The sequence below is a fragment of the Pempheris klunzingeri genome, chromosome 4 (genome assembly GCF_042242105.1).
Source record: "Pempheris klunzingeri isolate RE-2024b chromosome 4, fPemKlu1.hap1, whole genome shotgun sequence".
Taxonomy (NCBI): domain Eukaryota; kingdom Metazoa; phylum Chordata; class Actinopteri; order Acropomatiformes; family Pempheridae; genus Pempheris; species Pempheris klunzingeri.
In genome coordinates, this window is record NC_092015.1 from 11,592,435 (window position 1) to 11,607,763 (window position 15,329).

At 42.9% G+C, this 15,329-nt stretch overlaps 1 protein-coding gene across 1 annotated transcript; it reads left to right on the top strand.

The window, feature by feature from the left end:
- The first annotated feature begins 596 nt into the window (after positions 1 to 596).
- On the top strand, positions 597 to 15,157 carry itpkcb (inositol-trisphosphate 3-kinase Cb). Its single transcript, XM_070828946.1, has 7 exons — positions 597 to 1,944; positions 10,985 to 11,084; positions 11,348 to 11,561; positions 11,981 to 12,185; positions 12,578 to 12,679; positions 13,063 to 13,134; positions 13,276 to 15,157. The coding sequence occupies exons 1-7, from the start codon at positions 781 to 783 to the stop codon at positions 13,483 to 13,485; spliced, it is 2,067 nt and encodes a 688-aa protein (XP_070685047.1). The 5' UTR covers positions 597 to 780; the 3' UTR covers positions 13,486 to 15,157.
- Positions 15,158 to 15,329: the final 172 nt, after the last annotated feature.

The following is a 15,329-nucleotide window of genomic DNA, read 5'->3' on the forward strand; positions in this document are numbered from 1 at the left end:
TAAAAGACAATAATCCGTAGTTGCTGCCTTACGTGTATTGTGACATAAAGAATTGGCCTGAATGAATGTCTGTGCTGTACATTTGAGTCAATATTTCTTCTATAGTTTAACTTGGATACATTAATGCTTTGGTTACTGCCTTTTATGTTGATCCACTGTTGTTTTTTGGCATTTTTAATTGAAACAATACACTTTAGAGTTAGCCATTAGGGTCTAAATAACTTGTAGTGCTACCAGCAGCTTACTTGGACAAGGGATTGGTGTCCAGTCACAGGAGGGCAGTATTACACTGACAAACTGTGGTGAAACTGACTCTGAAACTCCCTTGAAAACCTTGAATTTCTTTGCATTCGACTTTTATACTGTAATATTCAAATCACTCTTCCTGTCATATTTTCCTGTCAATTCACCATCAGTGTTGGTGCAGTTGATTTGACTTTCCCCTGTCAGTCTCTGTGCTTTATGTGTGCTGTGTGACTATATATCAGTCTGATTAATGGACATAAGGTGAGGGGGTTTACTGTTATAGCAGGCTATTGTTCATGCAGTTATTGCGTTGACTAAATTATTCATCCTCTGTTTGTTCCCACAGATATGAACAACACGGAAAAGGGAAGGAGTATGTTCAGATTTCCCAGGCTTCATGAATGAATGGATCGTGTGACTAATGGCTTACTGTACAGTATAGGAGTCACGATTCAGGTGATTTAAACTGCTTGCAAATTCAGCCACTGAGAGTGTGTCTGGGTCAGTGTTACTACTAGGCCTACGGCATGCAGGATGGGCCAAACTCGCTCGGATCTCTCGCACACCACCACCTCCCCAAGCAGAACGAAATGGAAAGCAGGAGAGACAGCCCAGCGACTGCGTGTCCGCAGCTTTAGGAGCGAAGAGAAGCGACGGAGCGACCAGTTAAACAGGAATCCGATGAAAAATAAAGTGCTGTCGTGTTTGGGAAGGAGAAAGCGAGACTCCAGCCAAGCAGACGCGGATTTAGGTTGCGGAAACCAAGACGGAGATCCAGCAGCGCGCCGCGACCACAGAGTAGGAAAGTTGCCGAGGGACGAGGTTGAGTCGGCGGCTGAGGGGCACCGAGCATCCCCGGGTTGTTTTGAGACACCATCCGGCCTAGATGGTAGCACCGAGGCTCCCCGGGACGCCGTGAACCGAGAGGAAGCGGCTGGCCCGGCCGATGCGTCAGGTTTGGAAACGCGGACCGGTGAAGTCAGCGGCGCGGGCTGCGAGGAGCCGAAACCCGAGCGAGAGGACAATGCCTCGGATCCCCCGGCGAGGGCCATGGAAGATCAGCCTCTGGAGGGGAACAACCAGGGTCGTGTTGTGGGATTAATGGGGACTAGTCTGAGCTCAGCCCCGCTGCTCACCTCTGACCCGGACACTGAGCGGACTTTGTCGAGCTTGTCCCCGGATCAACCTTTGGATACTAGACTGTCGGTGACGGACAACCAGGCTGAGGCTAAAATGACTAAAACTGACTGTAACACCGTTTCAGGTCCTCCCAAACCATCCGGCGATCAAAACAACTGTTCCCCGGTGGAGACCGAGAGCCGAAAGGACTCTGATCAGGCCCCGCAGCGTCCCCCGGGAGGCCAAAGTTTCCCAGGAACCATACCGAAACTCATCATAACCAGAGACCCCAGTCCGAGCCGCTCTCAGGGGACACCGGCCGTGCTGACCGTCGGAACGGAGCTCAGCACCCGCTCATGTCTGGAGCCTCACCCCGAAGACGAGTCTCCTTGCTCGGACAGCGGCTGCGGGGGCTCGCCTGCGCTGATGCGCTCCCCGAGGAAGCTGTCCAACTCCTCCTCCATCGGCCTGTCGTCCGCCTCGTCCTTTGAGGAGTCCGAGGACGACTTTACCGGGAGCGACATCGAGTCTAGTCTGTCTCCGGCCCGGTCCCTGTGTAGCCCGGACGATGGGACAGGGGTGAGTGTCTTTTCAAATGTTTCTCACAACTCATTGGCTGAAACTGTCCGAGCAGCTCAGTAACTATGATCAATCATAGGAAGTGTTTCATTTATATGTATTGAGCTGAAGGCTGTGAGCTGATGGCTATTAAATCATGAACAGGTCTTACTGCTTAGGCTACCAGAAAAAAATGCAGATATTTTGCATTAATCATCACCAGTATATAGTCAGTTCCATTCCTCAGCCATATTACACAGCTGCATAAGAAGTCGTGTGAGAAAAACAATGGAATAGAGTTGATGTCAGCACATCACACACTGCATACAGCTAAACCACCAGGGCCGGACCTGGCACATTACTGTCAAAATCTCTCGACAGCACATTTATTTATAACAAGCAAGATTTCTTTTCTGGGCATGATTTTGGAGCACCCCTCTGGGTGGCGCTGTAGGCAGCTGTGGTGCCTATAGGAACCTCCATCCCATCCCCACCCCAGTCAACAATCCTTTATCCTGCAACAGCCTCTGCCACAGGCACTTTTCGTTATCATATAGCTAAGAGGAGCAAGAAGACACATGCACATTTCCATATTTACTGTTGTGAGACTGTTGCACACACAGTGACAAACATTGATCACTGTGGATTCAAACTGTCATAGTGATGTTTTAAGGTAGTTAATTCCCAGGATGTGATGCTGCTTGAAGTGCTGTTGTGCAGTTGAGGAAAATGAAGCCCCCAGTCAGTCAGGATGTTTGCTACGCAACATGTGTCTCATGTGATTTTAATGGATCTCTAGTGAAATTTCAGTGTCAACATTAAGTAGCCTTTCATTGGAAAGAGTTTGTCTAATGTGAGGATCAAAGCCTTAATGGTTGGACTTGCGCCATGCTGATAATGAAGCACAACTATAACAAATTTAAATCAGAAGAGGAAACTGGCTCTTATCTCCAACCCACACTTGTGTCCCTTGACTCCCGTGGCTCATGATCACATGGCTTTGATGAGCTCAGCCATGGGACCATTTGACACTGTCTGAATGCTTGTTTGAATTATTTGTCACCCCATTACAGTTGCCACTTGAGCTCCAGTACAGTCTATATACAAACAGACTTGTAAACACAGGTGCTATCAGCGCAATCTAGAAGTTAGTTTACTGCCCCAGAGGTGTAGAGTCTTCCTCTCCTCCAGACATGAAATACAATTTAAAGTTTCCAAGTAGGAAGTTGTGATGTTTCCCCCCTGAGTCAGGAGGCTTTGATGCACTGCTGACTAGAAATGCTTGGAATGAGACAAGTGGTAAAAACAGGATGTCTCCACCAGAGACACACTTCTTCCAGTATCTCTTCTTCTCTTCTCTACAGCGTGTGAATCCTGTATGTCCAGGTTTTCCGTTTAGGCCACGTCACCTAGCAGGCACGTTGAAAGACTTTCAGCTGTCAGCGTGCCATTCATATTGTGCTGCACAAAACTTGGCTGATGTTGTACTCATATATTTTGTTTAATAATCTAGCCCCGGCTGTTTCTCCCACAGAGGACGGTCACAGAGGTTTTTTTCCAGAGGAAGAGAAATTTGTGACACAGAGAAAAATATGACAGGTTTGAACTCCAGTCTGATTTCAAAGCAGCACTTTGGACCAACTAGAGCCCCTACTTTAACATTTAACAAAAGGCATATTTGATTTATTTCCAGTGGGATAATTCACTTTGCACTTTGGATAGCGTCACTGCAAATGTGCCATTAAAATAAACATAGAACAAACTACATGTAAAATGACATAACAGAACAAAATGGGCAAAACATAAATAGATCACATATCAACAAAAACAGAAAGATAGACACACTATTCTCAGGTTTAACCCACATCAGGGATGGTAAGAATGAAAGTGAAAAGTTGATCATATTTAAAGATAAAAATAATACCTAGCCTTGCGACTGACAGGTGCCCAGTCCAGGGTGTACCACGCCTCTCGCCCAAAGTCAGCTGGGATTGGTTCCAGCCCCCCGCAAGCCTAAAGGATAAGCAGTATAGACAATGGATGGATGGAATAATACCTATGAAATAATAAGCATTTGCATATACAAATCCACATAGATCAGCATATACATACATTGAAAAATATATATACAGGAATAGCAATAATAAGATTGATAATAATGAAAATAAAATAACAGAACAGACACATGGATTTCAAACGCTTCAGTTTAAGAGTCTAAAATACAATTGATAAAAAAAGACTAATTGACATATGGATTATTGTGACAAACGTATTGATTGGTGACTTAGTCACCGTAATGATCACCAGCAGGGCAGCGGGTGGAGTAAATTCCTGGCTATTACACTGACAGACAGGAAATGAGCAACCTGAGGAGTTGCAGTTGAGCTGTTGTAACAAACAGGATGACGCTGGCCTGGGGTTTGAGATAAGAGTTGCGTTTTAATGGTCGTGTTTTATCCTCTCATAGTTGAGCAAGAGCTCTGTTGTGCAGGGATTAATAGAAAGGGAGAGGGAGAGTGTCTGTTGTTATTGGCTTTCAAAAGCTGTGGCTACACTGTCAGTCAAACCAGGTACATTTTGAGCGCTCGGTGACGTGTGCAGATACTTGCTCAAACACGCATACTGAGACACACACACACTTGCGGCGATGGCGTCTTGCATTCAGAGTTCAGTGTGTGTCATGGAAAATTGGGCTGAAGGCAGAGCCGGTTGCTAGGCGACGTATTTGCCATATATGGTTTTTTTTTTTTCTCTCCTTGTCTTGTTCTCTCTTTTTCACAGACAGTATCTACACTGTCCCTGACATTTGAGTGTTAGATGTGAATTCCTACAACAATGCAATATTATTTTAGAACTTTCAGATGACTTTCCCCTCCACTATGACACACTCTTTCTCTTCCCTCCCCACGTTCGACCTTGCACAAATGCATAATATTTTACCCCGAAACATGATGAGACATACAGTGGAACAGAAAACAAGAGGAAAATGAGCTTAGAAAAGAGAGCAGAGTCAGACACAAACATACTCTGAAACTTTGAGCACATAGCCTACACGTGATGATTGTACTTATTTATGCACACTTATTCACATGAGCCACAATTGCATACTTGTATTCCATGGCACCCATTATTCAAAGTCCCACACATCACTCCCACAGCACTTATACATAAAATCCATGCTACAAAGCAAAAAATATACAGAAATGCAGCCCATTCTGCTTGTTTGTTTGGATCCACATTTCTATTACATTTATAATCTAATGTATTTCTACAGCATGACAATATAAATCCCCACCACATACACTCAACTCACAGTTACATAATGTTAATGACAATACAACATCTACACTCAACATTAGCTTGACAAATTACTACTGAAATTAGTGCTCAAGTAAACATACTTTCTGTGACTGATGACATTATATTGTCAATGTCCGATGGAAAACTAATTGATTGATTTTCAATTTTTCCAGATAAACAGACAGATTGAATGTTCCTTTATGAATATGCGAGAACATTCTTACGTCCCATGTTACAGCTAAATAAACCATTTAAAACCCATTGGTTTCGCCAAAAATACACTGTCACAAAGCTAAAAACAGGACTGTTGTTGAAGTTTTGGAGATACATGGCTTTCCCAGAACAGCATATTATGATATACGTTGGGACTGGAACTTAAAAGTATTTTCATTATTATTAATGTATTGTTTTCAATTGGTAATTTCATCTATGAATAATAGTGAAAAAATATTGAAAACATCATGAAATTCCTTACTTTGTCAAAAAAAACAAAAATATTCTACTTACAGTGATACATTAGAGAGAATATCAGCAAATGCACACATTAGAGATGATTTTAACCAGAAAATATCATGTATTTTTTTTTATTGATGAATGACATAAATTATTGATTCAGCTCCAATATACATACAGTGGAGCATTTCATACAGTAGATAGAGAGGACAAACAGAGACCAGCATAGAGAAAATAAATAGTAATATTCAGTACACTCACTGTTCAATTTTATCTAAGCTTGTTTTGCAGTGATATTTTAAAAGTGTGCCATTTTCTGCACGCTCAGCAGCCCACCACAGTGGAGCTGCTGTAACACTGAGGACCTGAGTTAAGGGAAAGGGATGTGGTTTTAAATAACGTAGCTTTGAGAGAAGAGCTCTGACAGTACCTGAAAACAACCTGAAATGTATACATGCGCAGTCTCTCCTGTAGCTGATGATAGTTGTCTGACAGGTTCTGCTTTGTCTGCGCACACACACACACACACACACACACACACACACTGTAGGTCACATAGTACTGAGGAATTTGTCATGCAGACAAAAGGAGAGTACTGGGAGGGTTTGGGAAGGCCCGTTGTTCCTACCCCCATGCTGCCTGTCGGTCATGGATCTGGCAGGAGATTGGCTCAGCGTGGGGCTCAGGAAATGCCCTGTGGGGATTAGGGGATGAGAGGGAGAGAAGAACAAAGGTTAGACCGGAGAGAAAGAGTAGACGGCTCTTTGTCTGGAGCTTCGTACCTTCAGGGTGAGAGGGTGAATGATTTAAGGGAGGAAGCTAAAGTAGAAGGGGCTAGTTCAAGCAGGCAGATGGTAGAAAGAGAGAAGAAAGAAATGACAGGTACGTGGATATGCTTGATGACAGTATTGAGAAAGTGCTTAGAGAGGAAGGGAGTGACAGGATGTTGAAACAGGAGAAATTGTGAATTGGGATGACAAAAAGAAACTATAGAGAAGGAGAGGGGGTCAATGTGAGAAATAAGTGTGAGCTTATAACAGAGGAGGATTATGTACCAGGCAGCACAAGCCTCAGTTCACAGAAAGGGTTTACAGACCGAGCGAAGCTAAATGACTGGGCTAAGACTGAGCATTAGCTAGGAGCTAACTGTAGACTCGGTTCAAGAAGATCACAGATGATTGTAAAGGATCTCAGGCCGACGGGGAGGCACACCTCCCTGGTAGTGCTTGCCCGTGGAGACCCTGCGCTGATGTTGCGGAGTATTCTGTACTGGCTGCGCTCCCGCTTGGTCTCCGGGGTCATTTGTGCTTGTGTCAGCGCCTGCCTCCTCCTCCACTATTGCTCCGTCTGCCAGGTAAGAGAGGGAAGGTGGCACATTTATCCACAACAGAGGAGTTCAATTCAGCCTACCGTGACACCACTGTTGAATGTACTTGCTAACGTCATACCTCTTTAGAAATATGATATGAGGATATATTGTATCAAACACAGATGACAGGTTTGGATATTCAAATGAAAGACGTGTGATATACCAGTTTGGCACACAGTATGCAGGTAGTCCTGTGTAGCTGTGATGGGTAAACTGTAAAACTATGTAATCAGTCAATTTCTCACGAATTTTGTTACTAGCATTGGAAAAACACACTCAGTCAGCAGCTTATTGTCGAGACACACATCGCTAAAACTACTGCCATCAGGAAGGAAGGATTTATTGCAGGACTGCTGTATTAGCCTGCATTAGCTTTGGCGAGGTGTTTTAATAGCTGAAAGTCAAGTTAACCGCCCATCCTCTTATTAACATATTAAACTTTCAGCAACATTTGCATAATTCTTACATTTTATACTCAGTGTTGTTTGGTTACAGATGAAGAAACAGCACTTGTTTCCATTATGTTGAGCTTTCAAAGTAACCCTTTGAGTAATGACTGTTGTCAAAAACTAGCATAAGAAATTAGCTATAGCTGTATTTAGGGCATATAACTGAGTTCATAATGGGTCAAAGGCAGATTGCAAATAGTTAGCACATTACTTCTAGACATATTTTATGCTGATGGATGTTGCCTTGCTTTGCTGTTTGATCATGTGTGTAAAGGGAATCGTGTGTGTGCTGGAAAGGTGAGGAAAAAAACTGTTGTGGTCAGTGTGACTTTTCCAGTATCACCATTGTTGTCCTGTGAATCACAGGGACCCCAGCAGAGGTGTGTGTGTGTGTGTGTGTGTGTGTGTGTGTGTGTGTGTGTGTGTGTGTGTGTGTGTGTGTGTGTGTGTGTGTGTGTGTGTGTGTGTGTGTGTGTGTGTGTGTGTGTGTGTGTGTGTGTGTGTGTGTGTGTGTGTGTGTGTGTGTGTTGTGTTTGTCTGTGTGTCTGTAGCTTCATAACGAGACATTCCCAGCATACCAAACCCAAAATCTGCGAGAGGAGACCCACAAATGTCAGAGGGGATGGAAAGTGACGACAGCAAAGAAAATAGAAGATAAAGCTGTTGGGAGGACAAAATTATTTTGACTGAGAGAAAGTGGTCGAGACGAGCAGTAGTGCCACTTCCATTCAATTTAAAGTGAAAAATACATATAACGAGAGAAAAAGGACGGTTGATAGAGGACATTCATCAGCACCAAAGCTTTGGAGAATGGAGAGGAAGATTAGACAACAAAGTGCTATGAAATGGCCTCAGTGTTATTATTTTTGCGAGTTACATAAAGGAGAAAGCGGAGACGGTGAAGGTTGGACTGTGAGAGGTGACCTCAGTGTTTAAAAAGCTCGGATGTGTGGGATGAGGAGACAGGATGAGACAGCAGTAACCAACAGTTTGCTCAGCCTGAAACGAAACAGAAGTCCACATATAGTCTATAAAAAATTTGTCAGGATTCTCTGCATTTGTTATTTTAGAAAACCAGCAGAACATGAGACGCTTCAAGCAGTGGCTGGTAATGGTAATTTAGATTCATTTGACCCCACAGAGGAAACGCATTAAGCTGTCAGCCTGAAGCAATTGGAGAGAGAGCCTGGTGGCAATGTGGATAAGAGGAATGAAACAAGAGCTGCTGGAGATTCTGGTGCCTCTTTCACCTTCCTCACCTGTCAACCCCCTGCTGGGCTGTCATCTTAGAGCGAGGCCTCCGTCAGATGAGGATAAAGGAATCTAATAATAGCAAAATAAAATGAAACAGAGCTTATTGTGGTCTGATGGGTAAACACTGTTTGTGTTTTGTCCACAAACTGATGTTATTTCAGGACTACAGTGTTGATGGTTTCTTAAAATGGATCCTTGTCTGTTTACAGTAACTGCAGTGTGTTGGAAGCGTTAATCTTTGGCCAGTCATAATGTAAGAACATGTGGTCTTACTCACTATGAAGTTTATTGATGTTTGCATGTAATCTACCACCGCAAAAAAGACAGACATGCACATATCATAAATGTCAAGTACGATGCTGTGGCTTTAACCTACCACTCGGTAAACACGTGTGCAGTGCATGTATGTGTTTTGCCCCCTGTATTCAGAGGTGAGTCCTCGTATAGTCTTTACAGACTCCTGTGTTATGAACCTTACATAACAGGTTCATAATTATCCCTTGCAGCAGCACTTTGGAGGCTGACCGCTGGCGACAGCTTTACTGTACTGTCAGGATCGGGTGTCTTAAAGCGGTTTGCTTGTTGTCTTTCATGTGGTATAAATTAGGGGTCATGGTTGTTGTTGTTCTGATATATTTCTGCCCTGTCAAATACAGGAAAGAGGACACATGCAGGATAGGCGAGAAAATGTCTTTTTCAGCCTCTCAACAATTAAAAGTCATAGTTTAACTTTGCGTAGTCATGTATGGGTCCCACATACAGCGTCTGGGATGTTTGATTAGCAAAAAATGTCAAAATGAGCGAGAGGAAATTACCTCATGTTGCAAATTCTAGCTTCCGTGTCCCAGGTTTGTTGAATTGCACTTGGTGTTGACATGTTTTCATTGCTGTTCTTTGCCAATGGCAGAGGTTACATCGGGGTTAATCTGTTGATGCGATTGAAGGCTCAGGTCACAGGTGTCTAGTATACACTTTCATTACTCTCTGCCTGTTGTGTGTCTCTGAAATCCTGACATTGACCAGCTGTCTGATGAAGCACAAACTTGTTGTACACAGTTTCCCATCATAAGGAATCAACAGAAGAACACAGCTGTTGAACCCCTTTCACTTCAAATCCTGTACAAAGTGGTAAATAAATAGCTCACACATACTACGATCTCTTTTCTGTCTTAGTTATGGACTGTTAAATGGTCAAAGAGAATATTTTCTAGGGCTTTAAACAGCACTCCTTAAAGCCTGTCGTCTTTCCTTTGTAAGTTAAACACAGACCCGCAGTTTCCGTTGTGTGTGTATTCGTGCATTAAGATTGTTTTATTGTGACAGAGTTTCAACAGAGCAGCTGTGGAAAGAATGCATGTGAGGGGAGCAGAGATAGGCTGACATGTAAACAGGGCAGAGATAGGCTGGGCAGGGAGCAGCACAGTCACTCACAGACGTTATTTAGTTATAAAAAGATTAGTTTTATTGTCAGATCCTCTTGTCCCTGCATTTTATTACTGACATTAACCTTTGTCACACTCCCCTTTTCTCCCATATGTTTCTCTCTTAAACATTTATTTGCACATTAAAAAAAAACATATTGTAGGATATATAAGAAAGACAGCAAAATGAGAAGAAGCCCAGAGAAATATTTAATGATATTAGTAGTATCTACTGTAATGTAACACACACACGCAGATTCCTGTCCTTAACTCGCTGTCCGTTTGTTGTGATTTCCCACACACGCATGTTCTAATCAATCGATGTCATGTTCCCCTCAGATTGCGTGCGTCAAAGCCCCTGTTGCACACTGTGCTACTCTGGTGTTTCCCAATGCAGATAACCATTGCACACACACACACACACACACACACACACACACACACACACAGACAGTAAGGTTCTGTCCGTCTACCACAGTGGTGGCTTTGGTAAATGTTTTATGAATGGCTTTGTGTCATGTACGTTGTGCACCTGGCCTTGGCTTAAGGGGAGGATCTGTCCAATGTCTACTGAGGTGTGTGTGTGTGTGTGTGTGTGTGTGTGTGTGTGTGTGTCAGTATCTGCACTTTACAGGGTGTGTTTTCCTTTTAATGAATAATCATTCTGTTGGCCTGTATTTAGCTCAGTGCTTTCATTTGAGAAGAAAAGAAATGCTCTCGCTGATTAATCAGAGCGTAGGATTTGTCGTTCGTGTGACTACACACACTTTCTTTTAACAAGAGGATGACGTTCTTTGTTGTTTTTCTTTTTCCAGAATAAGTCCTGGCAGAAACTGAAGACCATGGTTCACTGGTCCCCCTTCGTCGTGTCCTTCAAGAAACGTTACCCATGGGTGCAGCTCGCCGGCCATGCAGGTATGCTTGAATATACAGTTAATAAAATCATGCACATGTAGGGAGGCTGTGCAAGATTATGTTGAGTTTGTACAAAGTCTTGAAATATTGAAAAATGTTTCATGTTAGGAATATGCTTGAATTCCAATACACTGCTTGATTTTCAACATAATCTGGTGTTTAACTTAAAGAAAAAAACGCATGTATTTCACTCTTAAAACATTATACACACCTTGTTATATCTTCAGTCTTTAATCTTTATTCTGTGTGTCTCCTTCTCCAAGGTAACTTCCAGGCTGGGGAGTACGGGCGTCTGTTAAAGCGATACTGTGAGTGTGAGCAGCAGTGCCTACAGAAGCTGATGAAGGACACTCTGCATCCGTATGTGCCTGGTTATTATGGTGTAGTACAGAGAGACAAACAGGACTACAACCTGATGGATGACCTGCTGGCAGACTTCGACTCACCCTCCATCATGGACTGTAAGATGGGCAGCAGGTAGGACTGAGGATTAGGAGGAGGTATTTGTATTGGAAACATGTTCCAAGACCATTTTGACAGCAGAAACCGTTTTATCAGAGCTTATCTTTTGCTTTTAGGAGGTACAGTGAGCCTTGAAAATGAACCTTTATACAAATATAAGCCTTAACACAGTTTACTCCCATCAGTTTTCCACCTCCCTTTCACATTTATATAATAATGACTGTATTTGTAGTCAGCAAAGTGCTTAAAATAAGAGTGCTTACTGTGCTCTTATCTTAATAGGTGTACTGCCAGTAAGAATTAAAAGATTAGAAAATGCCATTATACATGACTTCAAGGACAAAGAATCAATACAGACAAAATCTGATCTGTAGGAAAATAAAATATTAAGATGCATAAAAAAGAAAATCAAATACTAAATCTTTACCTTACAGGACGTACTTGGAGGAGGAGCTGATAAAAGCCAGAGAGCATCCACGTCTGCGGAAGGACATGTATGAGAAGATGGTGGCAGTGGACCCCGGGGCGCCCACTGAGCAGGAGAGGGCCCAGCAGGGAGTCCTGAAGCCCAGATACATGCAGTGGAGGGAGACACTCAGCTCCACAGCGACCCTGGGCTTCCGAATCGAAGGCATTAAGGTCAGAGATCATCCTGGACATGCAGCCCTGTGAGCAGGACTGGCTGTAGTGTGGTACGGTCTGACGAAACAGCTAGTTTATCCAAGAAGAAAATCAGTTAGAATAAATATTTACCTGTCTGTTCACTGCAAAGACCACACAAAAATGGAAAAGTCAATCTGGGAAAGTTTGGGTTGGATGTGCAGCCGTAAACAGGATTTTTGTTCTTTTGAAAATGTCATCCAAGGCTGGTTATTGGGCGGTGCTAATAACTGTAGATTTGCATGTTACTCTGACAGGAATAACACTATCCGATGCCACACTTCAGGTATTTAAAGCAGCCTGCTGTGGAATTATGATCAAGTATTACCAGCCAAAGTGTAGCAAGAACATATTTTCTTTTTTTTCTATAGAAAGCTGATGGGACTTGTAACACAAACTTTAAGAAGACAAAGCACAGGGAGCAGGTGATGCAGGCCTTGGAGGACTTTGTAGGAGGCAACACTCAGATTCTGGTAAGTCAACTTGGTCACTGATCATTTTTTTGTAAATGCAAACAGCAAGAAACGGTTTTTCTAAGGAAAAGTAAAAAATTTTTTGAAAATCGCTTATTTGCCTTCCTGCCTAGAGTTACATTAGAAGATAGATACCAAGTGTTTCTCTGTACATATGATGCTACCACAAGGGGGCAGTAGCTGTTAACAGTCTTTATGCTAAGCTAAGTTAGCCTGCTGCTGGCGATAGCTTCATATTCACCGTACAGTCGTTTTCCAATTGTATGGAGCAGCACCTGCATTAAGTATATAAAGCTTCAGACTCACATTAAGTAGGAAAGATGTTCTGTCTCTGCTGTCACATGCTGATGCCTCACAAATCTTTATTTTTCTCTTTCTCTCAGAAACTTTACCTACAGCGGCTGGAGGAACTCCGTTCAGTCCTCGAGCAGTCGCAGTTCTTCAGGACACACGAGGTGAGACTCACTGACACACACTCGGTTTTCATGATCTCTAAACAAACCTGTTGGCCAAGTTTAAGATTTGTGATATCATCCCGTCATTAGCTTCTGTGTTGAATCGCTCACACACTCGTCTCACCGGTTTGTCCATCGCAGGTCGTGGGCAGCTCTCTGCTGTTCGTGCACGATGCCTCGGGGAAGGCCAGAGTGTGGATGATCGACTTTGGGAAGACGGTTCCCCTGCCGGACCCTCGGACCCTGGACCACAGGACCCCCTGGGTGGAGGGCAACAGGGAGGACGGCTACCTGTGGGGACTGGACAACCTCATAGACATCCTGAGCAGTATGCTCCCACAGACGCCCTGAGAGGTCGTCCACTGATCCACACAGGATCATGAGAAAACACAAACTGAGATGGACTGAGGAAGGACTAGAAGAGGGCCCCCAGTCTGATGACTTTTTTCACGACCCACGCCACGATCCAAGTATCTTTATTCATTTATAGCTGTGTGAGGAGAAGATGAATGAAGACAAGTGCAGGATTTCTGCTGCATGGTGGAATATGCCAAAGGCCGTCATCATGCATTACACTCCATCTGTGGTGAGTTGAGGCAGAGAGAACACAGTCCCCTGACTTCACGGACCATTGACAGTCACTTCTTCCATGCAAAGACATTTAACATTGCCCATCTCCCTTTCCAACACCGCCCTCTGTGGGTTAGAGTTGCACATAACACTCACAACCATGAACCTGATCCAGATGAATGAGCCTTCGAGGAGCGTTGGGTAATGGGAGTTTTAGCTTTGTTATGGACGCTTTTGATGTTTGACTATACCGCAACACTAAATCCCTGGTCAGACCACGTGTTAACTAACTCAGTGTGTAAATACAATTTTATTTAATGTTTTTTTGTTGGCCTTGGTATAACCTCCCTACCTTGTTTGTACAACCTGTGCCTCGCATTTCTTAAGAGAGAGCTGTTTGATCATTCCAGTGAAGTGGACTCCTGCTTTTTTTCTTCCAAAGAGTTCACCCAAGTGTAAACTGATTTACTTCTAATCCCAAAGTTTAACTTCTAGATGAAACTGAAAGTGTTTTCTAAATTTGGATTTTTGTATGATAATGCAGTGAATGTTTTTTTTCCCCCTTCATTTAACTGTACATTAAGAAGCTTGGCAGCCATGTTTGTCTGGAAATTGTTGCACTATGGATCCCCAAGCCATTGAACAAATCAAGCGGTGCCTCTGTGCGTCTTAAAATGGGAAGCAGCATTCAAGTACTGAGTTTACAGATGCAGACTTTTAGAAACTTACGGTGAATTTTATCAGGTGTTATCACATCTTTCTCTCAGATCAATGTTGCTTTAGATTTGCAGGGAGTTTTACAGTAAAGCTGTGGTGTCAAAGGTGAAAGGAAACTGGAACTACGTGGTCACACCGATTAGTCTGTTATGGCTTTTCTGTATCAACTTACAAGTGATCTTGAAACTGGAAATTTTGAACGTCTTATGATGAAGAATATCACTTCTAAACACGAGGGCGTTGCTGGAAACTTCAATTAGCTACACTAAAGAGGAGTTCTGTGAGGTTAACTTTCTGTATGCAAGATCAAGAGTTTACAAAGAAACAACATTGTTATATTTAGTCTTCCAGATGTCCTTCGACAGTGTCAGGCAGCACTGTTTGGGTGTGTGTGCGTGCGTCGGTGGCTCATTCAGCACACACAAATTTTCTACGAGTGCTGCAAACATCTGACTTCATGAAATCGGAATTCAAATTCAGGCCTTTTCTAAAAAGTAGACAAACTGGGAGAGAGGAATAAGTGTTTACAAAGTATTATATTTCTTTGCCCACAAATCCTCTATATTTGTAAAATGGCAAACAAGTTTTCAAACTGGGTGCTGCTTTATAAGTAAGAAAACTGGACTCATAACCACATTTTGTATTTTTAAAGGCAAAACACAGACAGACTGGTGAAAACTGATATTAATTCCCTGCTTTGTCCAGGTCATGGATTGCAATAAACTGGAAATAAGAGTTTCAGAGTTTGTTTTTTCTCTCCATACACAACTTTGATCACACACTCCTGTAACACCTCCACTGATTTCAGTGTTTTAGCATTTCTTTTTATGGAATATCCCAACACATTTACAGGTAGGCAGTCAGAAGATTTTAAATATTTATTGTAGAAATATATTCAGTGAATTTTA